The sequence below is a fragment of the Vulpes lagopus genome, chromosome 9 (genome assembly GCF_018345385.1).
Source record: "Vulpes lagopus strain Blue_001 chromosome 9, ASM1834538v1, whole genome shotgun sequence".
Lineage (NCBI taxonomy): Eukaryota > Metazoa > Chordata > Mammalia > Carnivora > Canidae > Vulpes > Vulpes lagopus.
In genome coordinates, this window is record NC_054832.1 from 38,097,961 (window position 1) to 38,122,164 (window position 24,204).

Consider the following 24,204-nt stretch of genomic DNA (forward strand, 5'->3'; position numbering starts at 1 on the left):
AAATAGTTCTGGTATTTACTTCCCACCTATTAGGAAGGCTATAATCAAACTGAAAATGACAAGTGTTTGGTGAGGCCACGGAGAAACTTAACCATTGCACACTGCAGGTTGGAATGAAAAAGAGTACAGTCTCTATGTAAACAGTATGTCAGTTCCTCAAACAATTAAACATAGCATTACCATGTGAAATAGCAATTTCACTTCTAAGACTATATCCCAAAGAACTGAAAAGAGACTTGAAGAGATATTTGCATACTCATGCAGGAACATTATTCACACCAGCCAGAAGGTGGAAGCAACCCAAATGTTCATTGTTGGATAAACAGATAAGCAAGATGGGGTATCACATACAATGGAGTACTATTCAGCCTCAAAAATGAGGGGAATTTTAACACAGGATACAACATGGCTGAACTGTGAAGACATTATGTAAGTGAAATAACCAGCCCAAAAGGACAAATATTGTGTGATTCTACGTTTATGAGGCATCTAGAATGGTCAAATTCCTAAAGATAAAAAGTAGAATGGTAGTTGCTAGGAGCAGGACAGTGGGCAATGGGGAGTTATGGTTTAATGGGAAAATGAAAAAGAACTGGAGATGGATGGTGAAAATAGTTATACAACAATGTGACTAGAGTTAATGTCACAGAACTATACACTTAAAAATAATTAAGGGGGGTACCTGGCTGGCTCAGTTAGTAGAGCATGTAACTCTTAATCTCAGAGTTGTAAGCTCAAGCTTCATGCTGGGTGTAGAGATTACTTAAAAATAAAATCTTAAAATAGAAAATAATTAAAGTGGTAAAATTTGATGTTATGTATATTTTACCACAATTTTTTAAAGGTTATTACATTGATTCTGCTATATTGCTCTCAAGAGGTATCAAAGAATACTAATACCAGTGATTTCAAAACTTGGCCAAGGCTTCCAGTTATGCAATGAACACGTCATGAGGATAAAAGGTACAGCATAGGGAATATAGTCAATGATATTGTAATAGTGTTGTACAGGGACAGATGGGAGCTACACTGTGGTGAGCACAGCATAACATATAGAGAAGTTGAATCACTATGTTGTACCCCTGTGACTAATAAATATCGTGTCAACTATACCCAGATAAAAAAGTTAAAAGACAAAAACAAAAAAATTTGGCCAAGGCCATCCTGATATTGAAAGACCCTCTACAAAGATCAAATTTCTAAATATGTACTGAAAGAGAGAATGCAATTGATTTAGCAATTGGGAAAGGGGAGAGGGACAAGATAAACACTATTACCAGGCTCTAAAACAAACTGTCCTTTCAAAGAATTTAATGCAAACTTCCTAGCATCCCACTGAATTGTAAACACTTAGAACAACATTTTGAACATAGCTATAAGGCACACAAATATCTGTTGTTGATGAACGATTTCTAAATGAATCAATGCTGAAGAAATCTCAAACATGACCACCAAGACCATGCAGGGCCTGGTTCCTACTTGTTTCTCCCAAACTAATCTCACCTTCATGTTATCCTCGATCTTACTCTCTTCATCTTTATCACAGTGAATTTTTTTTTAAATTTTTTAGAATTTTTATTTATTTATGATAGTCACACACAGAGAGAGAGAGAGAGAGAGGCAGAGACACAGGCAGAGAGAGAAGCAGGCTCCATGCACCGGGAGCCCGACGTGGGATTCGATCCCGGGTCTCCAGGATCGCGCCCTGGGCCAAAGGCAGGCGCCAAACCCCTGCGCCACCCAGGGATCCCGATCACAGCGAATTTATTTTAATTCTTCCCTCTTACCTGACTTTCTCTGCCTCCCCGACTGCCCCATTTTCTTACCCCTTGGAGCCAAGCCCAGACATCACTTCCATTTTGGCTAAACAAAAAGAAAGAGAAAACCAATTGGAAAAGCAATACCTGAAGGAGGCAACGGTTTGTCATGGCTCGGTAGCAGGCTCTGTGGCTCTTCACTGTGGGCCTCTCCCCAAGACAGTAGCCCCACTTCTTGACCATGTGAAACCGTTTGGCATGCCAGATGTGAGTTTCTAGCCATATGTTCTTCTTTTGTCTACGGTTAAATACTAGCACCCGATTTTTGTGACACCTTCGAGCTTTATGGCATTTATTCTTTGAATGTTCTTTTTTCTGATGTACTGCTTTCTCGGCCTGTGGTTTCAAGGAAAGAGACAGATCTTAGTTTGCAACTATCTCAAAACAAAGTTACATGTGAGTAACTCAAACAACTAACTTTAGATTAAGTGGGCTCCACAGATATGCTTAATTTTTTAACTTGGTTATCTCTCCAATGAAAGACCAGGAGAAGAGACAACAGAGTGAAGATTTCAGAGATGGCCAGACTTAGAGAGAAAGCAGAGTTCTATCACTTACTAACTGGACAAGCTTCGTGGACTATGAGGATGAGAATATTTACAAAAGGCTCCACACAGGAACGTAAGCTTACTGTGGCTATCCATATAAGAGAGCAGGAGAATAAGTCAGATGCTAGCTTTTCTGTTATTGGTTTTATTGTTTTTTTTTAACCTCTGAGACTAGAGCTAAACCCAAAATAGGATGAAAAATACAAAACGAGGAAAACCTATACATTTCACGTCAGTTAGGTCCTGACAGGCAAATGCCAAGCCTGATCACTGGGAAATAAACCTAACATTAAATCTAGAAAGCACAAAATTCCTGTTCAGTTTTCACTCTTAATCTCCTCCATAGCTGAGTGAAACTTTTGTGCAGGGAGGGGGGAAGAAAAACCCCAAAACTCTTCTTTAGTCTGTGGGCTCCTAAAGATAAAGACTTTGTGTTGATGAATTCTTAACCCCACTACCAGCATAGTACACAGAAAGCACTCCATGAATAACTTTTGAATCAACTAGCAGAGACATGGGTAGCTTACACAATCTGAGAATGCCTAAGCCAAGAGTTTTGGTGAAGCCAAAAACAATTAGACTTGAACAAAAATTAAATCCAAGTTTCAAGTTTTCAACGTTGAAAAAGTCAAAAGGCACATTGATGATTTTTTTTTCTTCTTAACCTTCCAACTTCAAGCTGGCCACAGCCCCAAAATACAGAGCTAAAATCACTCATGTAGTAAGGTCAGGATTTTATTTTAAATCTGGCAGGGGAATTAAACTATTTAATGCCATTAAAAGAAAGAGCTTCTAACCTGAAACTAATAAAAAAAAAAAAAAAAGAAGAAAGTAGGAAAAAAAGGGGGGGGGGCTTCCAAACACTGTATGACTGTATGTAATATCCAACTGTCTGCTAATTACATAGCAAGAGGGGAGGTGGGGGGAATCATAAGTAAACCAAAAAATATGCAAAATGATCACAATGCTTTTGGTTTACATTTTAATTCTATCAGGTTAACACTGCTTAATTTCTTTTAGAAACTAACTTAAATATTTACGCTCATACCTCTTTCTGGGCAATCTCCTGCAACCGCCTGGGAAGGCGCTTGACGTTGTGGCTCATGGCTCTCCGTCTCATGTGCCGGGGCAGTGTCTGGAAAACCAGCGAATTAGAAGACTTCTGGGTCACTGCTTTCAACATAGCACTGATTTCAGCAGCTCGGGCCTGAGCAAAAGTAGAAGCTGTCAACAAAAACAGCACCATCATTAAAGACAAGTCTTGAATCCATATTTCTGGCAGACCTTAGAAGGAAGACAGATTTGAAGTATATGATCTTACAACCCACTCACCACCCAAACCACAAATGAGATTAATACCAAGGGGTAGTTATTGCTGTATTATAAGATTATGAAATTATTCTGTTTCTACTTCCCTTTTCTATATTCAGTATTACTTTTCTAATCAGAAAAAAAGAGGTCTACATGCAATATAATCACAGACATTTGTAAGTGCAACAATCACACAAGAAAACAAAGGTGAGATTTTAACAATGGTTGTGACTTCAAGGATTTTTTTTACTATTTTCTGCTTTTCCCAAATATGTAGCCATAACTATTACTTGTTTTACTTATTGAAAGATGAAAATTTTTTGAAAGTATAAACAGACACAGAAACTAGAAGGCACACCTAAAGAATAGAAGGTAATGGGGATAGCAGGGGTGACAGGAGACAAGATCTGAAGGGGCCTGGAGATAGGTATTTAAAGATCTTAGTTACCCTCAGAGTGTGTTAAATTTGGTTTCACCTTTGGAGAATGTGTGCAAAGGAGTGTAGGTAGCATTTCATATTTCAAAAAGGGGGTGGGGGAAGGGCAAAGAATATTTTAGGACAAAAAGGAACAGTTCACAGAGAAGAACTTATAAGAAGATGAAGAAGAGGAAAAAAAAAAAAAGAGAAACTCAAGAGGGAAAAGCCACAGGTCGTCAGGCCCCAGGAAGTCGAAGTCCAGGCTGGAGGGGAGAAGAGCTCAACACGGAAAGAGAGGAGAGAGACAGGAAGGCATGGCCAAGACAGAGAGTGCTGGAAATCTGGCTGCATTAAACAGACAGCTCATCATACGATCAAGCTTCACTTCTTCCCAAACACCTACCAGTGATATACTTGGGAATCTCCTGAGACGTGCCCTCGGGACCTGCTTTCCATCCTCCCTTTTTTTTAAACATTATTTTGGAGGAAGTCTGTTCATTCACATCAGGATCAACTGGGGAATGGTAGGTCATTTTGGTTTGCCGCTGTTGTGAAGTTCCAGGAAAAGGGTCTAGTTTATTTTTAAAAAGAAAACGAAAAGAATTATGTCAGGCCTAACAGAGATATGGATTACAGTGGAAAACACCGTATGCTGAGGGGCAACACTAACATGTTTTTAATTCTACAATCACCCGTAAGGTGGCTATTACTACCTTCCCTTTAAATAGGAGGGAATCAATTCGGGTAGGAAGGTTGAATTACCTTGCCCCACGTGACATAGTTAGCAGGCAGCACACTGGCTAACCTTGTCAGCATGACAAACTAACCCTGAACATAACTGATATAAGGGCTCTTTTGTCCAAATAGTACAAAATAGATTTTAAATCTTTTTTTTTTTTAAAGATTTATTTTTATTTATGATATACATAGAGAGAGAGAGGCAGAGAGAGAAGCAGGCTCCATGCCGGGAGCCCGATGCGGGACCTGATCCCGGGACTCCAGGATCGCGCCCTGGGCCAAAGGCAGGCGCGAAACCGCTGAGCCAACCAGGGATCCCCTAGATTTTAAATCTAAACTCCCGGGACACCTGGGTGGCACAGTGGTTGAGCATCTGCCTTTGGCTCAGGTCGTGATCCCGGAGTCCTGGGACCTCCTCCCAGCAAGGAGCCTGCTTCTCCCTCTGCCCATGTCCCTGCCTCTCTCTCTGTGTCTCTCATGAATAGATAAAAAAAAATCTTTTTTTAAAAAAAAAAGGCAGATACAATAAACACACTCTATTTCTTTTAGGAAATAAAGAATGTAATTTAATAATAACTATGTTATGATAGATATAATATTATCTACTCTACGTACAGCCAATTCTTATTCCCAGTAGTTATGCTCTGTAAAGTCACAACAAACCCTGAGTTAGCAAATACTGAACCACTGTTCCTAGAGAAAATACACACACACACATACACACCCCTATCACAGACTGCAATCTCAAATCATAAAAACAACTCATCTTGGTACATTGTTTCCTTTTTTTACAAAGGAAAAAAATGGATTCAGAAGTGTTAAGTGATCTGCCTGCAGCTGCCCACAACTGCAACTCAGTCCCCAGCTGGAGAGGGAGCTTCCTGGGCTCTGCTGCACGTGCCCCACTATAGTCTCCACCCTCTGGTCACTCTGTAAGAAAGCTGAAGCAAGGGCAGCCGGGTTGCTCAGTGGTTTAGCGCTGCCTTCAGCCCAGGGTATGATCCTGGAGACCTGGGATTGAGTCCCACGTGTGGAGCCTGCTTCTCCCTCTCTGTGTCTCTCATGAATAAATAAATAAAATCTTAAAAAAAAAAAGAAGCAGCAAGCTGAAGCAAGAAGGCAGCTGGGAACCTCAGTTAAGAATGCCCATGTGCAGTGACTCCAATTTTTTCCCTCTCTTTGCAAGCCCATGAATGACCACCAAAGTACCATGAGTATTAATTTGGGGGTAACAAATAAATTTAGCAACTAGGTGAATTTGCAAATACAAAATTTGTGAATAATGAAGGTCAACTGCATCTGTTTTTAATGCAGGTCATTTACTATTTAAATAATAACTAACAATGGGGAGTCTGGGTGGCTCAGTCAGTTAAGCATCTACCTTCAGGTCAGGTCATGATCCTAGGGTCCTGGGACTGAGCCCCATATAGGGCTCCCTGCTCAGTGGGGAGCCTGCTTCTGCCTCTCCCTCTCCCTGTGCCCCTCCCCCGTTCGTGCTTTTTCTCTCTCTTTCAAATAAATAAATAAACAATCTTAAAAAAAAAAAGAGCTGACTAAAGCATTTTGCTCCAAATAGAATAGAAAGAATACCGTGTGTATCTTACCTTGTTTTTGAGCTTGGAAAGGTCTCCCACCTCCATTATGGTACTCTATGCCCCTATCGGCCACAAAGCCAGAAGACAAAGTAACATTAGTGGGCTGGTTTCTCATTTTCTTAGCATGTTTTCTTTCTTTTGCATTAGACATTTCTGAAAAGGAAGAATAAATTTAGTACAAGCAAAGAGAACTTCCATGCAAAATAAAAATACACTTAGTAAATAAATATTCCTGTAACTCAAAATTTGATTCTTTAATATAACCAATCTTTATTTATTATAGGTGGATTGATGATATCAAAATGTTATCACAATACTGACCTACAGAGACTTATCACCAGGGGTATTTCTAGGGGAGCCATGAATGGTATTAGCACCAAAAACCCAATTCAATAGGAAAAAAAAACAATTCTATTGATGGAAGAGACCATTATTAGTATATTCTAGATTACACTGCCAGATAATTCAATCATATCCCAATGATGACACTGAATAGTCTATTGAAAGAATGAAAAATGAGGTATAAGATCTCTCTGCCATAGAAAAAAATTCTTAGGTGAAACAAGAGCCACGTGAATCAATGAAATATAGTACACACTATTCTGATATAACCTCTACAAAAACTGAACATAAATTACTGATGCCACCAAAATGAGGCCAGCTGTACCTTCAATTTATAACAGCAAAAAATTTCAATTTGAAATAAGGAATAAGGATAAAGGACAAAACCCCCGAGGGAACTTGACAGATTTACTCAGTAGTTCTCAACTTTCAAACTCAACATCTCCCCTTTTCTTTTTTAATGATTTATTTTTTTATAAAAGAGAGAGAAAAAGAGCAGTAGGGAACAGGCAGAGAGAGGGGTAGAGAGAGTCTTAAGCCTACTCCCCAGACTATGGAATTGGACTTGGGACTCAATCTCATGACCACGATCATAACTTGAGCCGAAATCAAGAGTCAGACACAACCAACTGAGCCACCCAGGCTCCCCTCCTCTTTTTTTTTTCCGGAATGGTTTGAAACACCTGTTTTCTTTTTTGAAATGAAATTCATTAATAACATAACCTACTGTGCATATGCCTTTTACATATATATACCCTAACTATAATGTAAAGGGAGGGCTAAGAACTAACTTTAATAAAATAATATGTACTTTCTGTATTTAAGTATTTCACCACTACTGAGTGACAATATGTAATGAAGAGATATTCTGAGCTCAGGGGTATAATCACCACAACACAGGCACCAATACACGCATTGGCACAATTTGTAAAGCTGGGGAAGAGGCCTAGAAGCCTCCATGCAATAGTCATTAACTCTTTTTTTACTGACTAGGGAAATCTGAAGAGTCCTGTGCAAAGAAGGAAGCTCAGAGTAGCAGAGCCAAGCCGTTCTCATAGCACTTCTCAAAGCATACCACAAATGCAATAGGTACAAAGGCAAAGTAATACAGGTGTGTTGACCTGTGCCTCAAAGAGAAAGTAACAATGCCCCTGGTGACACAATTTTCCAAACTAGTGAATACCCCTTGGTAAAGTAGCAAAAAGAGGGGGGGGAGTGTAATCTTGTTTTGATTTACTGCATTCCTGGAAAACTCAGTGTATATTAAAACCATGTAACCAATATTTTGTGCTTTTATGTAAAACAGATATTGGGCTACTGTGGGACTTTCTTGCACACTCCAGGATGTCTAACATCCCTGGTCCCTGCGTGGTAAATGCCAGCATCATTACCCTAATCATTATGCCAACCCAAAACACCTGCACAAACTTACAGACTGTCACATCAAGATTCATACCACCCCCACTGAATGCCACTGAATTAACTACTACCCATTCACTTACCTCTTTCCCAATGGAAGCCTCCATTCAAAATTAAGAGTAACCAATGTTATGTAGAATTTAAGACTCCTTCCTTTGGAGTTAGAAAGATCTGGATCAAATACCTTCCTTAACACTTTTTAGTTATATAATTGTAGGGAAAAATCACAGGTTGCTCTGAGAATAAAGTAATGTATACAACATACTGACATGGTGCTTTGCAAAAACTGTAGGCTTGATTTACGGTAATTATTCACGGAGTGAGAAAAGTGAGAAGATAAAACTGAGACAGCTAGATGAGGCCAGACTGAAATAACAGAGATTATGTCATTTTACTTTCTCATTCCATTCGGCTTTCTCCTAAATGAAAGACAACCACATGTACATCCAAAACCATTTTTCAAAATTTTAAAAAAGATTTTATTTATTTATTTATGAGAGACACAGAGAGGCAGAGACACAGGCAGAGGGAGAAGCAGGCTCCATGCAGGGAGCCCGATGTGGGACTCGATCCCAGACTCCAGGATCATGCCCTGAGCTTAAGGCAGACCCTCAACCACTGAGCCACCCAGGCATCCCACCATTTTTCATTATTTTAAATTTAAAAATATGTAGTAAGTAAATGAAGTTCTGCAGAATCAGTCAGCTGGTGAATGACCCAGTTCAGGTCAGTCGGCATTAAGAATCACTCAGAATGATTTTATAAAACCATTTAGTTCCCCTACTATTATCTGAATTAAAACTTATCCAGCAAGACAGCTCTCTCTTGGGAGTAGACCTGGGAACCCTGGTCTATTCAGCACTAAAACAGGCCAGGAACAGGCTGGGACTCGGGGATTGCAGTAGGCTTTGATATCAGACTAAAAAATTAGCAGGTCAAACTAGCAGTGGTCGTCAAACAGTTCTAACAGCAATAGACAATATAAGGTAAATCCTAATGAAGTCCACATTGGGCTGCCCGTGGGGAGCCTGCTTCTCCCTCTGCCTATGTCTCTGCCTCATGAAAAAAAAAAGGGGGGGGGGATGCGGAACCAGAGGTAAAGTCAATGAGAAAATAGGATTTCAGTTGGTTGGTATTTGAATAGGGAAGGAGTTCAGGAATCTTCTGTGTGAATTCAGGCGTGAGGACTCTGGACAACTTGGGTGGGATGAGAGAGTAGGAGAGGATAAAACTGAGTAGGCCAGGGAAAACAGACTGGAAGTTCCATTTTATTCCATGCTTGAAGCCCTGAACCAATGAAAAAAGCTCTGAAGGCTCTTGAGCAGGAAGTAGAAAAACCAAACCTTAATAGTATGTGGGACAAAAGAAGAGCAATCAAGAGGATTTTCCTACATTACATTTCAGAAGCAGGGCAGGACAGGGATCTTACCTGTCTATGTGTTGTACCTCTAGCACCTAGCAGGGTGCCTGGCACCAAGAAGGGTTCAATATATATCTGCTGAATGTAAAGTCGCACGCAGAAGTGTTTATAGTGCATTTACTAACAGAATAAGAAATATCTGGCAGGTACCACACCTTCTGACATGGCAGGACTATCTGCCAAGAGACCAGCCTACCTTATTTTGAAATCGGATCCCGGTCACCAGGGCTCGGCTCAGATCCAAAGCGAACGCGCAGAGACCCCGTAAAGCGCTAGGAGCGCTCGGGAATGGGACCCGGGAGGGGCGGCAGATGAAGCACGCCCAGGTCTCGGCGGGGTCCCCTCAACGACCCTACTCGTTCCCTCGGAGTAGCTGGCGGGACGGGGCGAAGCCCATCCCCAGGACAGCACCTGCGCGGCGGGACGCGGCGGGACGCGGCGGGACGCGGCGGGACGCGGCGGGACGCGGCGGGACGCGGCGGGACGCGGCGGGACGCGGCGGGACGCGGCGGGACGCGGGGTCGGCCGCGCGGCCCCGGCGCAGGCTGCCAGGAGAGAAGACGTCACGGGGTCTGAGCTCAGGGCACACCCGGAGAGCCGGGCCGGTGCGCGGGCGCTGAGCGGGGACCTCACGCGCACTCCGCCCAACTCCCGCGGACTCTGGGGAACACCGGCCTCTCGCGACCTACCTCCAGAGACTCTGTGAGAGGAATCCAGGGCTCCCCGGTCAGAACTACAAGGCTCTGCGACAGTCTACTCCGCCGAGACGCGCGAGGCGACCCATCTGTAGGGCGCATGCGCCAGTGCAGTCGCGGCCTCCACGTGGCCGGGAACCTGGCGGAGACTACAACTCCCAGAATGCCGAGCGAACTCGCCTCGCAGAAGAGTTCCCGCCGGGACGGGTGCCTGGGCTGGTTAGTCTGGAGACGCACTGGCAGAGGCAGTGGACGGGATTGTTCTCTTGGAGGGGGAGCAAGATAAAAGGGTTAGCCATGGCGTCTCTGATCAGAAAGGTGATCAGCACTGCGAAAGCTCCAGGGGCCATTGGCCCTTACAGGTAACTAGGCGTAAGGGAGCGCGGACGGTCTCTGACGAGTGGGGTCGGGAGTCCCGGGCTGAAGCCAGGCGGGGGCAGAGCTGGCGCAGGCCCCGGGCTTCATCGGGCCCAGCCTCCTATTCGACTCGCTGAGCCCAGGACGCTGAGCCTGGGAAAGGGGCGAAGCACCCTTGAGACCCATAGGGCGTCAGGAGCCCCAGTGGCTGCGGGAGCCTGTGCTCTCGGGGACTGCCCCGACCCGGAGGCCGGCGCGCTCCGCCGCCCAGAGCGGTCAGGTTGGGGGGTTTGGTGGGACCGTTTTAGCAAGCTATGATTCACACACCAGTAAAAAAACCCCATGAAGTGTACGATTCAGTGATTTTATATCATACTCACGTAGTGCAGCCATCGCCGATTAAGTTTTGGAATGTAGGTGAGGTCCGGAGCCCACGACCAAGAATGAATTCTTGAGACGTCTTTCGTCCAAAATGGTGGTGTTCTTAAGGCCCGGGGACAGGACCTGTGGGCAGGAGGAGCTGCGGCCGCCGGCCCGCGGGGGTTGGCAGGGTCTGGCGACGCGAACGCTCGAGGAACTTTGGGAGCAAGGTTTCCAGGACCTCGAGGGGGCTGGCTGTGCTGTTGGGAAAGGGTCACTTGGTACCGTCCAGTAAGACCTGAGGCGTGAGACCCTTCGGATGTGTATGCTGGGCCAGGTGCTTGGGCACGATCGCCAACACGTAATTTCTAAAGGAATCTTCGTATGTTAAAGGAGACTGACAGGCTCCTAGGGGTCAGACTAGGTTGCCTTTTGCCTTTAGCAAAGTATTGACATCAAGGCAGTTGAGTCCCTAGAGGAAGGTCCCTCTGCCTGTTTCACGGGCTTGTCCCAGGCCTGCGCCTTGTCCTCAGCCCTGTGTTTTCATCAATCACCACTATATAATCTCAGAATATTTTAATCACCTCCAAAAGAAACCCCATATACATTAGCTGTCACTCCTCACTCTTTTCCCCTAATTCCTAGCAACCACTAATCTATTTTCTGTGGATTTGCCTGTCCTAGACTTTTCCTGTAAATGGAATCCTTACAATATGGTCCTTTGTGACTGACTTCTTCCACTTAGCATAATGTTTGATCTAACCCTCTCTTAATTCAAAGGAGTAAATCCCATGAACAGATGTGTGTGTTGGTCTGAACAGAGCTGAATTCTTTTCACAGAAATGCTAAGCAAATATGTACTTATCTACCCAAGACACTGATTTTTACAACTCGTATAGAAATGCCTTGGGGGGGATCCCTGGGTGGCGCAGCGGTTTGGCGCCTGCCTTTGGCCCAGGGCGCGATCCTGGAGACCCGGGATAGAATCCCACATCAGGCTCCCGGTGCATGGAGCCTGCTTCTCCCTCCGCCTGTGTCTCTGCCTCTCTCTCTCTCTCCCCGTGACTATCATAAATAAAAAAATAAAATAAAACATTAGTTCTCTATAAAAAAAAAAAAAAAAAGAAAAGAAATGCCTTGGGATGATTATGAATTCTTTGTCCATGCTCATTTCCCACAAATAAAGTCAAATACAAATCACAACAAAAATCATTTGCTAAGATTGCCTCAAAATGCTCTAGCTAAATAAATGTATACTGTCGGGACCCCTGGGTGGCCCAGCGGTTTGGCGCCTGCCTTTGGCTCAGGGCGTGATCCTGGAGACCCGGGATCGAATCTCACCTCGGGCTCCCGGTGTGGAGCTTCTCCCTCTGCCTGTGTCTCTACCTCTCTCTCTCTCTGTGTGACTATCATAAATAAATTAAAAAAAATTAAATAAAAAAATAAATGTATACTGTCTACCCTGTGTACATGCCTTTCCATTTGTCAGAAGTGCTGCTAATATGAAAGGTTAATTTCTTTCCTAATCAAACTTTCATTTTCATTTTCTTTTTTTTTTTTCTTTTTTTTTTTTTTTTAAGATTTTAGTTATTGGGCAGCCCCAGTGGCTCAGCGGTTTGGTGCCTGCCTTCAGCCCAGGGCATGATCCTGGGGACCCGGGATCGAGTCCCACGTCGGGCTCCCTGCATGGAGCCTGTGTCTCTGCCTCTCTCTCTGTGACTTTCATGAATAAATAACTAGGAAGTTGTTACAGTTGGCTCAGAACCGAAGGTCTGCTCTCTTTGTTAACAGTAAGAAGTTTCTTTGTTTTCTAAAGTTGATATTTTTTTCTCCTTCATGTAATCAGAATATTGATGTCATATTTGCTGACATTTATTGATGTCACTCAGCACAAGGCACTGTTCTAGATAGTTTATGTGCACAGCTATTATGACAGTGCGTACTTTTCAGATGAAGAAACTGATACACACATGGTTAAATAATTTGCCCAAGGTCAGCCACAAGGTGGGATGTGATAGAATTTGAACTTAGGCAGAGCTTCAGAGCTCAGTCTTCTGATTTAGTTTGCTCTCTCCTGCCATGAAAGAACTGAAAGAGAATTGAGAAAGAAATCATTTACTTACTGTGATTCAGTTTGCATATGACCTACACTTTGGGAAACCCTGGTTCAGAGTTGGACTTTGAATCTGAATTTTTGTTTTGCGTCTTGCTAGAAATTAGCTTTTAGCAAGGCCTGGATTGTGATCATTCCCAATGCAAAAGTGAAGACTATAACCTTTATTTTGTATGCACCAAGGAGCCTTCAAAGTTTTTGAAGAGGAAGTGACATGACCAGATTTCTTTTAAGAGGATTCTGATAATTATTTGGAGAAGACATTAAGAATAGTTAAGGGGGTATTATATTAAAAGTAAAAATCCTTGATCTTTTTCCTCCTCTGCCCTGATCCCTCTCCCTCAGTCATTCTGTGATTTTACTTCAGAGCAAAAGCAACACTTACCAGAAACAAACACAAAGTGGTTTATAGAGCCTGGATAATATACTTCCTCAAGTGTACACTTTATTCAAGAAAACAAAAAATAATAATAAAAATAAAAAAGAAAACAAGCATGACAGTAATATTCCTGTTTGACTCAGAGTCAACTCTCTTTGTAAAGCTATAAGAAAAAAGGAAGAGAATCAAATGAATATACCAATATGATAAAAGACAAAACATCAACCAGCTTCATTGTGTGCAGACTTTCCAGGACATTGTCCTCTTCTGCTTTTTTGTATCCAGAGGTCATACAAAGCCACTAATAATGGTGCTGATTTTCAATATTTTATCTTGAAGAAAAACTACACCCCAACTAATTAGTTATATCCTGATAAGTTTAATTGGACATGTTTTGAAAACCATTGGGAAACAAATTTTTGTGCATGGAGTTTGTAGTGAGCACAGTTTTTGAAAATTCTGGGTCTTTTCCAGGAAGAAATCAAATGTGTTGAACTTTCAGTCCCTGGCATTGTGATACATGGGGTGTTGTCACCAACTAGCTAATTAGCTCAGCACATTTCAGGAATACCCTGGGACAGAACCTTGAGAGATTTCAACATCACATTGCATTGCTGTGCATTTTGCTAGCACACCACCCAAATAGTCATGAAATTTGTAAGTAATAGTCCATGTGTCATAGATTACAATATGAGAATTATTACTAAGATGCTTTTGAAAGTGTTATTACCCTTTGACCGGAAATAGAACAATCCACTTTTACATTTTCTGGAGTCTAATGACTTGTCTATGGAGAGAGTAGGATGCTTATGATCAGGAAGGGTCAACTAATTATTTTTGTGAACAGTCTCTTTACTAATCTGTATGAGATAACTCACATAGGTCAGATAGTCTTAGACGTCTGTTGATTTTCTGAGAACAAATGAATTCCTTTTTACTATCAAAAATTTCTTGGCTGGGATCCCTGGGTGGCGCAGCGGTTTAGCGCCTGCCTTTGGCCCAGGGCGCGATCCTGGAGACCCGGGATCGAATCCCATGTCGGGCTCCCGGTGCATGGAGCCTGCTTCTCCCTCTGCCTATGTCTCTGCCTCTCTCTCTCTCTCTCTCTGTGACTATCAAAAATAAATAAAAATTTAAAAAAAAAAAAAAAAAAAGCTTTCTTTAAAAAAAAAAAAAATTTCTTGGCCAATGATAACGCATATGAGTTTAAACTGTTTCATATACAGAAAGAGTTAAAATTACTTTCCAAAGGGCTTAGGGTAGCCTAGTTCTACACAGAACAATTAATAGAAGCCTTGTGAGCTGATGATATTTTTCAACCAAGGAAAGCTTACACATTAACAAACTCAATAGTTAACTTGTTTCTGGGCCAAGGTGAAAGCCAGATAGTTGAGAATTTCTAAACTTTCTAAATCCTATTACAAGTTTCAATCTACCTTCTTCTGCTCTTCAAAGCCCACACAATAAGCTGGTAGATCCTGCTAAAAAGATTCTTTACTGACAGCCCACGCTATTTAAGTGGTTAGAGAGGAAAACACCAACCAGAAGTTATTGTGTGCCCACTATGTGCGAGGAGTCACCTAGGGCACTGCACAGCTAGAAACAGTAAGACACAGCTCCTGTCTTCAGGGAGTTTACGGTCTGGCATAACCCTGGAGGTGGGATAAGAACAGACTGAGCTGTGATGTGAGGCAGGATCCTGTACATGGTATAGGGAAAGCAACTCTGAGGTTCACATGAAAAAAAGGCTTAGTTACTTGGCCAGGGAAAATGTGTGTGTGATAGTTTTTGATGGAGTTTTGTTTACCACAGCAAAATACTGGGATCAAAGGTAACCAGTTAAGTATGTTTATATAGTGAAATACTCTGCAGCTATTAAAAAGAATAAGGATGCATCCTGCATACAGTTATGGGAAGATAGTGATATACTGTTAAGTGAGAAAAGCAAAATGTAGAAGAGTGTTTCATATACTACATGCTGTATAAACAGGGAGAAGATGTATATTAATTTTTATCCATATATGCATAAAGAAATGGAAGAATATGTAAAAAAGAGCATTGATTATTTGTAGGGACTGGAAACTAAGCAAGAGGAAGATAAGGAGAGAAGGGAGGAGATTTTTCATTGAGAGTTTTTAAATAGTTTCTAGATTTTTTAACCATGTGAACATTCTCTTATTCAAAAAATTATCAAGAAAAAATTATAGGGGCACCTGGCTGGCTCAGTTTGTAGAGCATACAACTCTTGGTCTCAGCATTGTGAGTTCAAGCCCCACGTTGGGCACTGAGCTTACCTAAAATTTAATAAATAAATAAATAATGAATTAATTATCAATGTCATAGTTTAAATTACAAAGAAAAGAGATATGGTCAGGAAAATCAGGGGACACATCATGAAATAAAATATAAGAAAGCTTGAAGTATATTGGAAAACACTATAGGGAACTAGAAGAAGATTAGAAATGAGAATGTGATATTAGAAATGTAAAGTCAGAAATGAGAAGATGCTGTTTTCTAAATAAGCATGGAAATGATAAAGCAAGTTTTACTTCTAAATTTAAACTGATACTTTATCAACATTTTAAAAATGGTGGCACTCACTGCCACTAAATTGTGTACTTAATAATGCTTAAAATGGTGAATATATTTTGACACAATTAAAAAAAGAGATGGGGGTTTTCTTTATCCAAAAAGTTAAAAAAATTTTTTCTTTAATTTGTTTGGATCTTTTTCAGGTCTCAATGTGGCTTATTCTGTTCCTTGTGATTTTATACTAATTCTGTAATTTAGTATCTTCATTACAAAACAAGCCATTTTTCCAAAGCAAGCACTTTGCAGAAATGAAGTGTAACCTCCCTGGTGGATCCTTAATTGACACTTCAAGAAGCAGTGATGAATCTTGTCTGAGATAATTACTTCTTTTCTTGAGTGCTCTTGGCATTACATTTTGTTGTTTTACAGCTCTGTTGGGGTATAAGTTACATTAAAATTCACCCATTTTTAAATGTAGAGTTGCCTGAGTTCTTGTAAATGTCTAGAGCCATGTACCTGCCACCACAGTCAAGTTTTAGCACATTTCCCTCACCCCCCAAAAATTCCCTCATACTGATTTTTTTTTAAGAATTTTATTTATTCTTGAGAGACGCCCAGAGAGAGGGAGAGGCAGAGACACAGGCAGAGGGAAAAGTAGGCTCCATGCAGGGAGCCTGATGTGGGACTTGATCCCAGGTCTCCAGGATCACGCCCTGGGCCAGAGGCAGCGCTAAACCGCTGAGCCACCCAGGCTTCCCCCTCATACTCATTTATGGTCAATCTTCAGTGACCCAGAAAGCCAGTAATCTACTTTCTGCTACTATTCTGTCTTTTCTAGAGTTTCATATAAGTGGAATCAAATGATACGTAGTCTTTAGATGGATCTGTCAGTGGGTGTTTTTTATTGTTTGTTTTTCTTTTTGGCTCTCAGCAACAATGCTGCTCTGAACATTCATGTAAGGTCTTTGGACATATATTTTCATTTATTTTAGGTAGTTGCCTAGGAAAGAAATTGCTGAGTTGTATGTTAAACATATGTTTTAAGTTTTTCAGAAATTTACCAAACTGTTTTCCTTTTTTTTTTTTTTTTTTTTTAGCCAAACTGTTTTCCAAAGTGTGTACTGTTTTTGCATTCCCACCAACAATGTATATAGGATTCTGGTTGTTTCACATCTGCACTAATAATTACTATTATCAGTGGCATCTTATTGTGTGTAGTGGATTCTATTATGGTTTGCTTTACATTTTTCTAATGAGTAATAATGTTGAGCTTCTTTCATGTGCTCTTTAACTCTTCATATGTCTTTTATGAAATTACCTGTTAGAATCATTTGCCCATTTTTTATTGGTTTATCTTCCTCTTATTGAATTATAAGAGTTCTCTTTTTGGGGGGAGGATTTTATTTATTTCCTCATGAGAGACACAGAGAGAGAAGCAGAGACACAGGCAGAGGGAGAAGTAGTCTCCTCGCAGGGAGCTCGATCCCCAGACCCAGGATCACGGCCTGAGCCAAAGGCAGACGCTCAACTGCTGAGCCACCCAGGTGTCCCTATAAAAGTTCTTTATATATTCTGGATACAAGTTCTTTGTTAGATATTTGTTTTGCAAATATTTTCTTCCAATCTGTGACCTATTTTCATTTTCTTTTTCGTACAATGGAAATCCTCAAGTCCACTTTGTGCCCCCCTGCCACCAAAAGGACAATGTAGCATGTTGGCTAAAACTGGAGCAAAGTGCACTAAAACATTAATTTCCTGAACTCAAGTGTTGTACTAGTCACCTTTTAAAACATAAATTGCTCTTTAGCCATTTGTTCGGTTAACGTTACAGGAAAGACTTGACACACTTTATTCCAAATTTTAAGAGGCGATTTTCAAGAACTTTATTTGGGTATGTTGTCAGACCAGGACTTTCAGAGTTGATGGAAGAGTCTTGTGGGAAAACTTATTTTGATAAATTATTACATATGCAGAAAAACTGATCACACTGACTGGATCTGTCCACACATGGAAAATAAACTGGATTTTCAGGAAAAAAAAAAAAAAGCAAGTTTTCTAATTTTAATGAAGTCCAGTAAGTTCTTTTATTTTATATTTTGTGCTTTTCATGTCTTAGCAAAGAAATCTTTTGGCATTGAATTTTGTATTACGTACACTGAATTTCTGTTTATTTCAGTCAGGCTGTGTTAGTCGACAGGACCATTTACATTTCGGGACAGCTAGGCATGGACCCTTCAAGTGGACAGCTTGTGCCAGGAGGGGTGGCAGAAGAAGCCAAACAAGTAAGTCACCTTCTACATTCGAAGTTCCCTTCTTTGCTTTTTAATACTGAGAGATATTAAGAATCCTCTTGGCTGGTTTTTTCATAGAGATTATCAGATAAATGCTTCTAGAGTTACTTACGGATTGATTTAAGACAGTTTTATGTCAGTAGAAAGTTTGAAATTTGAGGAATCATTTAACAACCAAAAGAAAAGTCTACTTTCCAAGATGATTTCAAACATGAATTATTAGATACTCACTAAACTGTGGTAATCATTTTACAGTATATAAGTATTATCAAATCATGGTATATACCTAAACCTGACATAATAATCTATGTCACCTCAATAAAATTCCTTAATTCTCTAAATTATTCCTCAATAAACCTGACTAAAAAAGTAAAAAAGAAAAAAAAAAGGTAATTTAGTTGATGAAGATATTTCCTTACAATGACACTCTAGTCCCTCTTTAATATTTTACATTGACATGATTATTATGTGGTATTCAATGCAAATAAAACTGACACGCAGTCTGGAAATAAAGAAGTGAGATTTCAAAAAAATAAAACTACTTAACTCTCAATAAAATTAATGAAATCATATAGCATCTTGCAACTTTTACATGGATTGGAAAATTTCTTATCAGAGCCACTGACCCTTAAGAAAAACACCACAAAACTAATATTCAATATTTGATAGTAAGAACTATCAAAGATTATGTGTAGTATGTTTTTTTAAAATAAGAATGGAGAGTATAATTCTAATCTAATAAATAGAATTAAATTATAATTTCATGCATTCATTGAGACATTTGTATTATCCAAAGACAGAAAACAACCTAAACGGTCCATCCATAAGGAACTAGTGAAATAAATCATGCTAGGGCCATATAATTGAATTAATGCAGAAAAAAATCCCCAATTTTTATTTTACCTAAAAATAAAAATATCAAATATTATAATGTGACCAGTAGAGAGTAATAATGAATTGTCAAAATAGTACGTTAAGGAATGAGTGAAAAACCTCTGTTTTTCCAAAGGCCAGAGTGTCAAGCATATACCTCCTTTACTATTTTTTGAGAAAAAGATAAAAGTACTATAAAATCAATTATTGCTTTAAAAGAAAACATGGTTTAATGCTCACTAGGTCATACTTATCCTCCAAGTAATAGTTAGGAACTCCAGGAGCTTTTTCTGTTTCAGCTGAGGGGATGTCAGCTAAGAACTTCACACACTCTAGCACTGATGAAGAAACTTCAATCCAGTTTTTTCACTCACAAAAGGAGACAAGGTCTCACTATATTTCAGAAATATTCATTTCCATTAAATGAAAGCCAAGAAGCAATTCACTTGCATAGAGGTAGCCTAGAAAGAGTAGAATTTCCTAGAAAGGGAGAATTTTTCTGCAACATAAGATATTCAAATGGGTATTAGCAAAAATTGTTGAATGGAATAAAATTAAAGCTTTAATAGAACATTGGTGCCTTAGGCCTTTCTTGCCTTGCTTCATAGGCTCTTACAAACATGGGTGAAATTCTGAAAGCTGCGGGCTGTGACTTCACTAATGGTGAGCAACTTGATATTCCTTCACATTTCCATTTGGTATTTGTGTGGTCTTTTTGAAGAACAGAGAGCATCCAGTAATATATCACGCCATATCTTCATTGCTTTTTTTTTTTTTTTTTTTTATCTTCATTGCTTTTGAAAGTTGTTTTAATTTCAGTCCCATTTGAATCAAAACAGTCCTAGAACCATATGTTTTTCTTTTTTTTAAAAATAAATTAATTTTTTATTGGTGTTCAATTTACCAATATACAGAATAACACCCAGTGCTCATCCCGTCAAGTGTCCCCCTCAGTGCCCATCACCCATTCACCCCCACTCCCCGCCCCCCTCCCCTTCCACCACCCCTAGTTCATTTCCCCGAGTTAGGAGTCTTTTTCTTCTCCCTTCTCTTATATTCCCTTTCACTGTTATTTATATTCCCCAAATGAATGAGAACATACACTGTTTGTCCTTCTCCGATTGACTTACTTCACTCAGCATAATACCCTCCAGTTCCATCCACGTCGAAGCAAATGGTGGGTATTTGTCCTTTCTAATGGCTGAGTAATATTCCATTGTATACATAGACCACATCTTCTTTATCCATTCATCTTTCGATGGACACCGAGGCTCCTTCCACAGTTTGGCTATTGTGGACATTGCTGCTAGAAACATCGGGGTGCAGGTGTCCCGGTGTTTCATTGCATCTGAATCTTTGGGGTAAATCCCCAACAGTGCAACTGCTGGGTCGTAGGGCAGGTCTATTTTTAACTCTTTGAGGAACCTCCACACAGTTTTCCAGAGTGGCTGCACCAGTTCACATTCCCACCAACAGTGCAAGAGGGTTCCCTTTTCTCTGCATCCTCTCCAACATTTGTGGTTTCCTGCCTTGTTAATTTTCCCCATTCTCACTGGTGTGAGGTGGTATCTCATTGTGGTTTAGAGCAGGACCCCAGGAGGGCGGGGATGCCCTCGGGCTCCCTGGGACACTAGCAGACACCTGCGCCCCGGGGAGAGTGCACCGAGCTCCCTAAGGGCTGCAGCGCACACGGTGGGACCAGGAGCAGCTCGGAGGGGCTTGGGCGGCGGCTCCGCGGAGAGGCGGCTATGCGGCTGGGAGCACGAATCCATATGTTTTTCTAAGTAATATTTTGGGTGAGACCAAACAGCTAAAACTAATAATGTATGTATCTTCTAGTGGTAAAAACAACTGTTTTGCTGGCTGACATAAATGACTTCAACACTGTCAATGAAGTCTACAAACAGTGTAAGTAATTTGGCTTTATTACTGTATTCAATTTTAACAAGAAATTAATCTATTAACCTATTGAGTGTCCATTATGAATTAAGAGTGATAGGAGATGCTAAAGAAATGACCATAGAATCTGTCCTAAAAGGGTAGTCTGATTGAGAACATAACAATGTGTCCCCTTGAAAAAGATCCAAAACATTTCTATGGCACTCCCTAGAATAATATACTACAACCCTACGAATTCATTTTCTAAATGAATTTCTAGAATGAAATTAAAGCCTAATATTATTACTCTTCCCAGGTTTTCTAAGCCCTCCTAATAATTTTTTTAACACATAGATTATATTTTTTACTGCTATGATACGGCTTTGCCATCTCCGTTCAGGCTCTCAGGATCATTAGCTGGGTTAATTAACATTTTTTATGCCTTGGTTTCCTCACATGCAAAATAGAGATAAAGCTCTATAGGGCCGTTGGAGTGTTTAAATTGAGTGGTATGAACTTACTGAGTTCATACTACAATAAGTATTACTTTAAAAATAAAACCCCATTCGTATCAAACAAGATCAAAGTCTCAAAGCATGTGAGTATTTTCTTTTTCTCCAGAAGGCTAAGACATTTTTAAAAGTATTTGATATCATAGGAATCCTATGGCAAAATATTTTTCAAATAAATATAAGCTTCTTTTTTTCAGTGTTGCTTATATCTAAGAACAGACAGACCTATGAAACACTTATCAGAGTCTTTTTTTTTTTTTAAGATTTTATTTATTCATTCATGAGAGAGACAGAGAGGCAGAGACATAGGCAGAAAGAGAAGCAGGCTCCATGCAGGGAGCCTGATGTGGGATTTGATCCCGGGACTCTAAGATCACACTCTGGGCCAAAGGCAGGCGCTAAACCACTGAGCCACCCAGGGATCCCCCACTTATCAGAGTCTTGATTGTGCAGTCACAATACAGTATCTGAAAACTAAAATGAAATTCTTTTAAATTTAGATTTCAAAAGTAGTTTTCCTGCAAGAGCTGCTTACCAGGTTGCTGCTTTGCCCAAAGTAAGTATAATTAAAAATGATTAATATGTACAATTTTACATTTCTACATTGTTTTCTGAGTATAACAAGTTAAGCACTTTGGCAGGAAATTTTTTAAAGGAAGAAGAAGAAATCATCTCTTCTTTCCAGAATCTTAAAGACTAAAAGGAAATACCTAATATATGCGTGGCGGAGGTGAGAGGACTAAGAAACTTAAGAAATTTTTAAAATTTGTCTTTAAAAAATCAAGAAAATTAAGGGATCCCTGGGTGGCTCAGCAGTTTAGCACCTGCTTTTGGCCCAGGGCATGATCCTGGAGTCCTGGGATCAAGTCCCACATCGGGCTCCCTGCATGGAGCCTGCTTCTCCCTCTGCCTGCTTCTCCCTCTGCCTGCTTCTCCTTCTGCCTGTGTCTCTGCCTCTCTCTCTCTCTCTCTCTCTTTTTGTGTCTATCATGAATAAATAAATAAAATCTTTAAAAAAAAATCAAGAAAATTAGAAATCAAGACCACACATTAACACAACAGAATCAGAGGGACTTAAATTGTAAGAAAAAGTAAAATAGCTGGATTGTTTTCACATACTTAGAGACTATACATTGAGCCAGGGTAGTGAGCTCTGTAATAAAGAATTTCAGGTGTGTAATGAAATATCCAGCCCTTCCATTAGGAAAATCATCTCAAAACCAGTGGCCCACATATTTTCTCACCATTGTTATTGTGGTATTCGAATCTGTTTAGAAGCTCCTAGCAGCCCAATATTCCTGCCTATAAAAAAGCAGCCTACTGACTTCCACTTGTAATCATCTTCTAAAGAAAATTTATCTTCTCTCAGTGGTATGCTTATTGTTTTAATCAGTTGTTACTTGGAATGGTCAGTATCCTCAAACTTAACTAAGGTATCAGGTGTAGTGAAGGAGCTCTGAACTTGGAATCACAAGAAATGAGCTTGAACCTCTGCCATTAATCATCGTGTCCTGGGACACGTTAAAATAACGTCTCCAAGCTTCCATTAATGGTTCTCGGGATCGAGGAGAGAACACTGTCTAATGGAGCTACTGGGAGAATCCTGTGAGCTAATGCACATGAACACGTCTGGCTTGGGAGCCTGGCCTGTCATGGGTTCTCAGTGAATGCTTCCCTATCCTTCCCTTCTTTGAAAAATTTAATGTTAACAATGCTGTGTTGCAATCAGTTATGTATATTTTTAGTAAGTATTATAGAGCTCTCTTAATCCATAAAAAATTACCTAACCATTGCTTGATTATGGTCCTTGCAGGGAGGCCGTGTGGAGATTGAAGCAGTGGCTGTCCTAGGACCTCTCACCACAGCATCGCTATAAGTGGGCCCAGTGTTATTTAGTCTGGAATCATAACAATGTTTTTAAGTTTACATCTTAATTTTTACCGTTGATGTTGGAAAGTGTATGATTGGCTAAAACATTTGAGGTCATTATGGAAATAGCCATAAAATAAGGGGAATTAAGCATGAATTGGAGATTAGATGACAACTCCAATTACTGGCGCCATAAATCATACACACACATACTCATGGTACTAGACGTCGGAAAAGAGATGCTCATTACATACGCAAATAAATGAAAGTAGAGGGAAATAAATCCTGCAAGAGAGGAATTACCATTCCTAATAAATAATTAAGAGCACACATAATTCAGTTAAATCCTATTAATTTAATGATGTGAAATAATTAGTCCTCACATCAGCTATATAATTCTGCTTTTACTTGAATAAAATTAAAGTACTGAAATTTGAATCGTAGAGATAAAGGAGAATAAAGTGGATCACAATTTTAATAGATAGTATTTTTCTAATGGAAATAAAATAGACATGCAGATTTTCCTTGGTGTGGTTCTGTTCACTTATTTTTTAACAGTTTATACATTAAAGCATATTACCTAATGGTGGGGGGAAACCATGAAGTTAAAACTCCGAAGTATTTTTTTTTCTCAAAACTTAATTCTGACTTTGTACATTTTTTAAAATATTTTTTAAAGATTTTTTAAAATTTATTCATGAGAGACACAGAGAGAGAGAGAGAGAGAGAGAGAGGCA

The 24,204-nt window shown here is 40.1% G+C and overlaps 2 protein-coding genes across 6 annotated transcripts in view; one reads left to right on the top strand and one right to left on the bottom strand.

The window, feature by feature from the left end:
- Positions 1-10,422, bottom strand: part of POP1 (POP1 homolog, ribonuclease P/MRP subunit) — a 43,288-nt gene extending 32,866 nt beyond the window's left edge. Inside the window, exons 1-6 of one of the 5 annotated variants that reach the window (XM_041769339.1) lie at positions 10,298-10,422; positions 9,805-10,153; positions 6,437-6,580; positions 4,498-4,665; positions 3,414-3,589; positions 1,905-2,153 (exon numbers count right to left, since the gene is read on the bottom strand). In XM_041769339.1, the coding sequence (XP_041625273.1) occupies positions 1,905-2,153; positions 3,414-3,589; positions 4,498-4,665; positions 6,437-6,578 (735 nt within the window). In that variant the 5' untranslated portion in view covers positions 6,579-6,580; positions 9,805-10,153; positions 10,298-10,422. Of the gene's footprint in view, positions 1-1,904; positions 2,154-3,413; positions 3,590-4,497; positions 4,666-6,436; positions 6,581-9,804 lie in introns of all 5 variants that reach the window. The other 4 variants (XM_041769341.1, XM_041769338.1, XM_041769340.1 and 1 more) reach the window with 4 other exon arrangements.
- Positions 10,423-10,507: 85 nt separating this feature from the next.
- On the top strand, positions 10,508-23,991 carry RIDA (reactive intermediate imine deaminase A homolog). Its single transcript, XM_041769342.1, has 6 exons — positions 10,508-10,665; positions 18,221-18,326; positions 19,817-19,871; positions 21,048-21,116; positions 22,099-22,154; positions 23,412-23,991. The coding sequence occupies exons 1-6, from the start codon at positions 10,601-10,603 to the stop codon at positions 23,472-23,474; spliced, it is 414 nt and encodes a 137-aa protein (XP_041625276.1). The 5' UTR covers positions 10,508-10,600; the 3' UTR covers positions 23,475-23,991.
- The last annotated feature ends 213 nt before the right edge of the window (positions 23,992-24,204 follow it).

Bases quoted from the DNA above. Each gene is read 5' to 3' on its own strand.
- RIDA (XM_041769342.1), top strand. From the start codon at position 10,601: ATGGCGTCTCTGATCAGAAAGGTGATCAGCACTGCGAAAGCTCCAGGG. The intron at 18,327-19,816 runs GTAAGTCACCTT...CTTGCTTCATAG, and splicing joins TGGCAGAAGAAGCCAAACAA to GCTCTTACAAACATGGGTGA. The intron at 21,117-22,098 runs GTAAGTAATTTG...TTTTAAATTTAG, and splicing joins CAATGAAGTCTACAAACAGT to ATTTCAAAAGTAGTTTTCCT.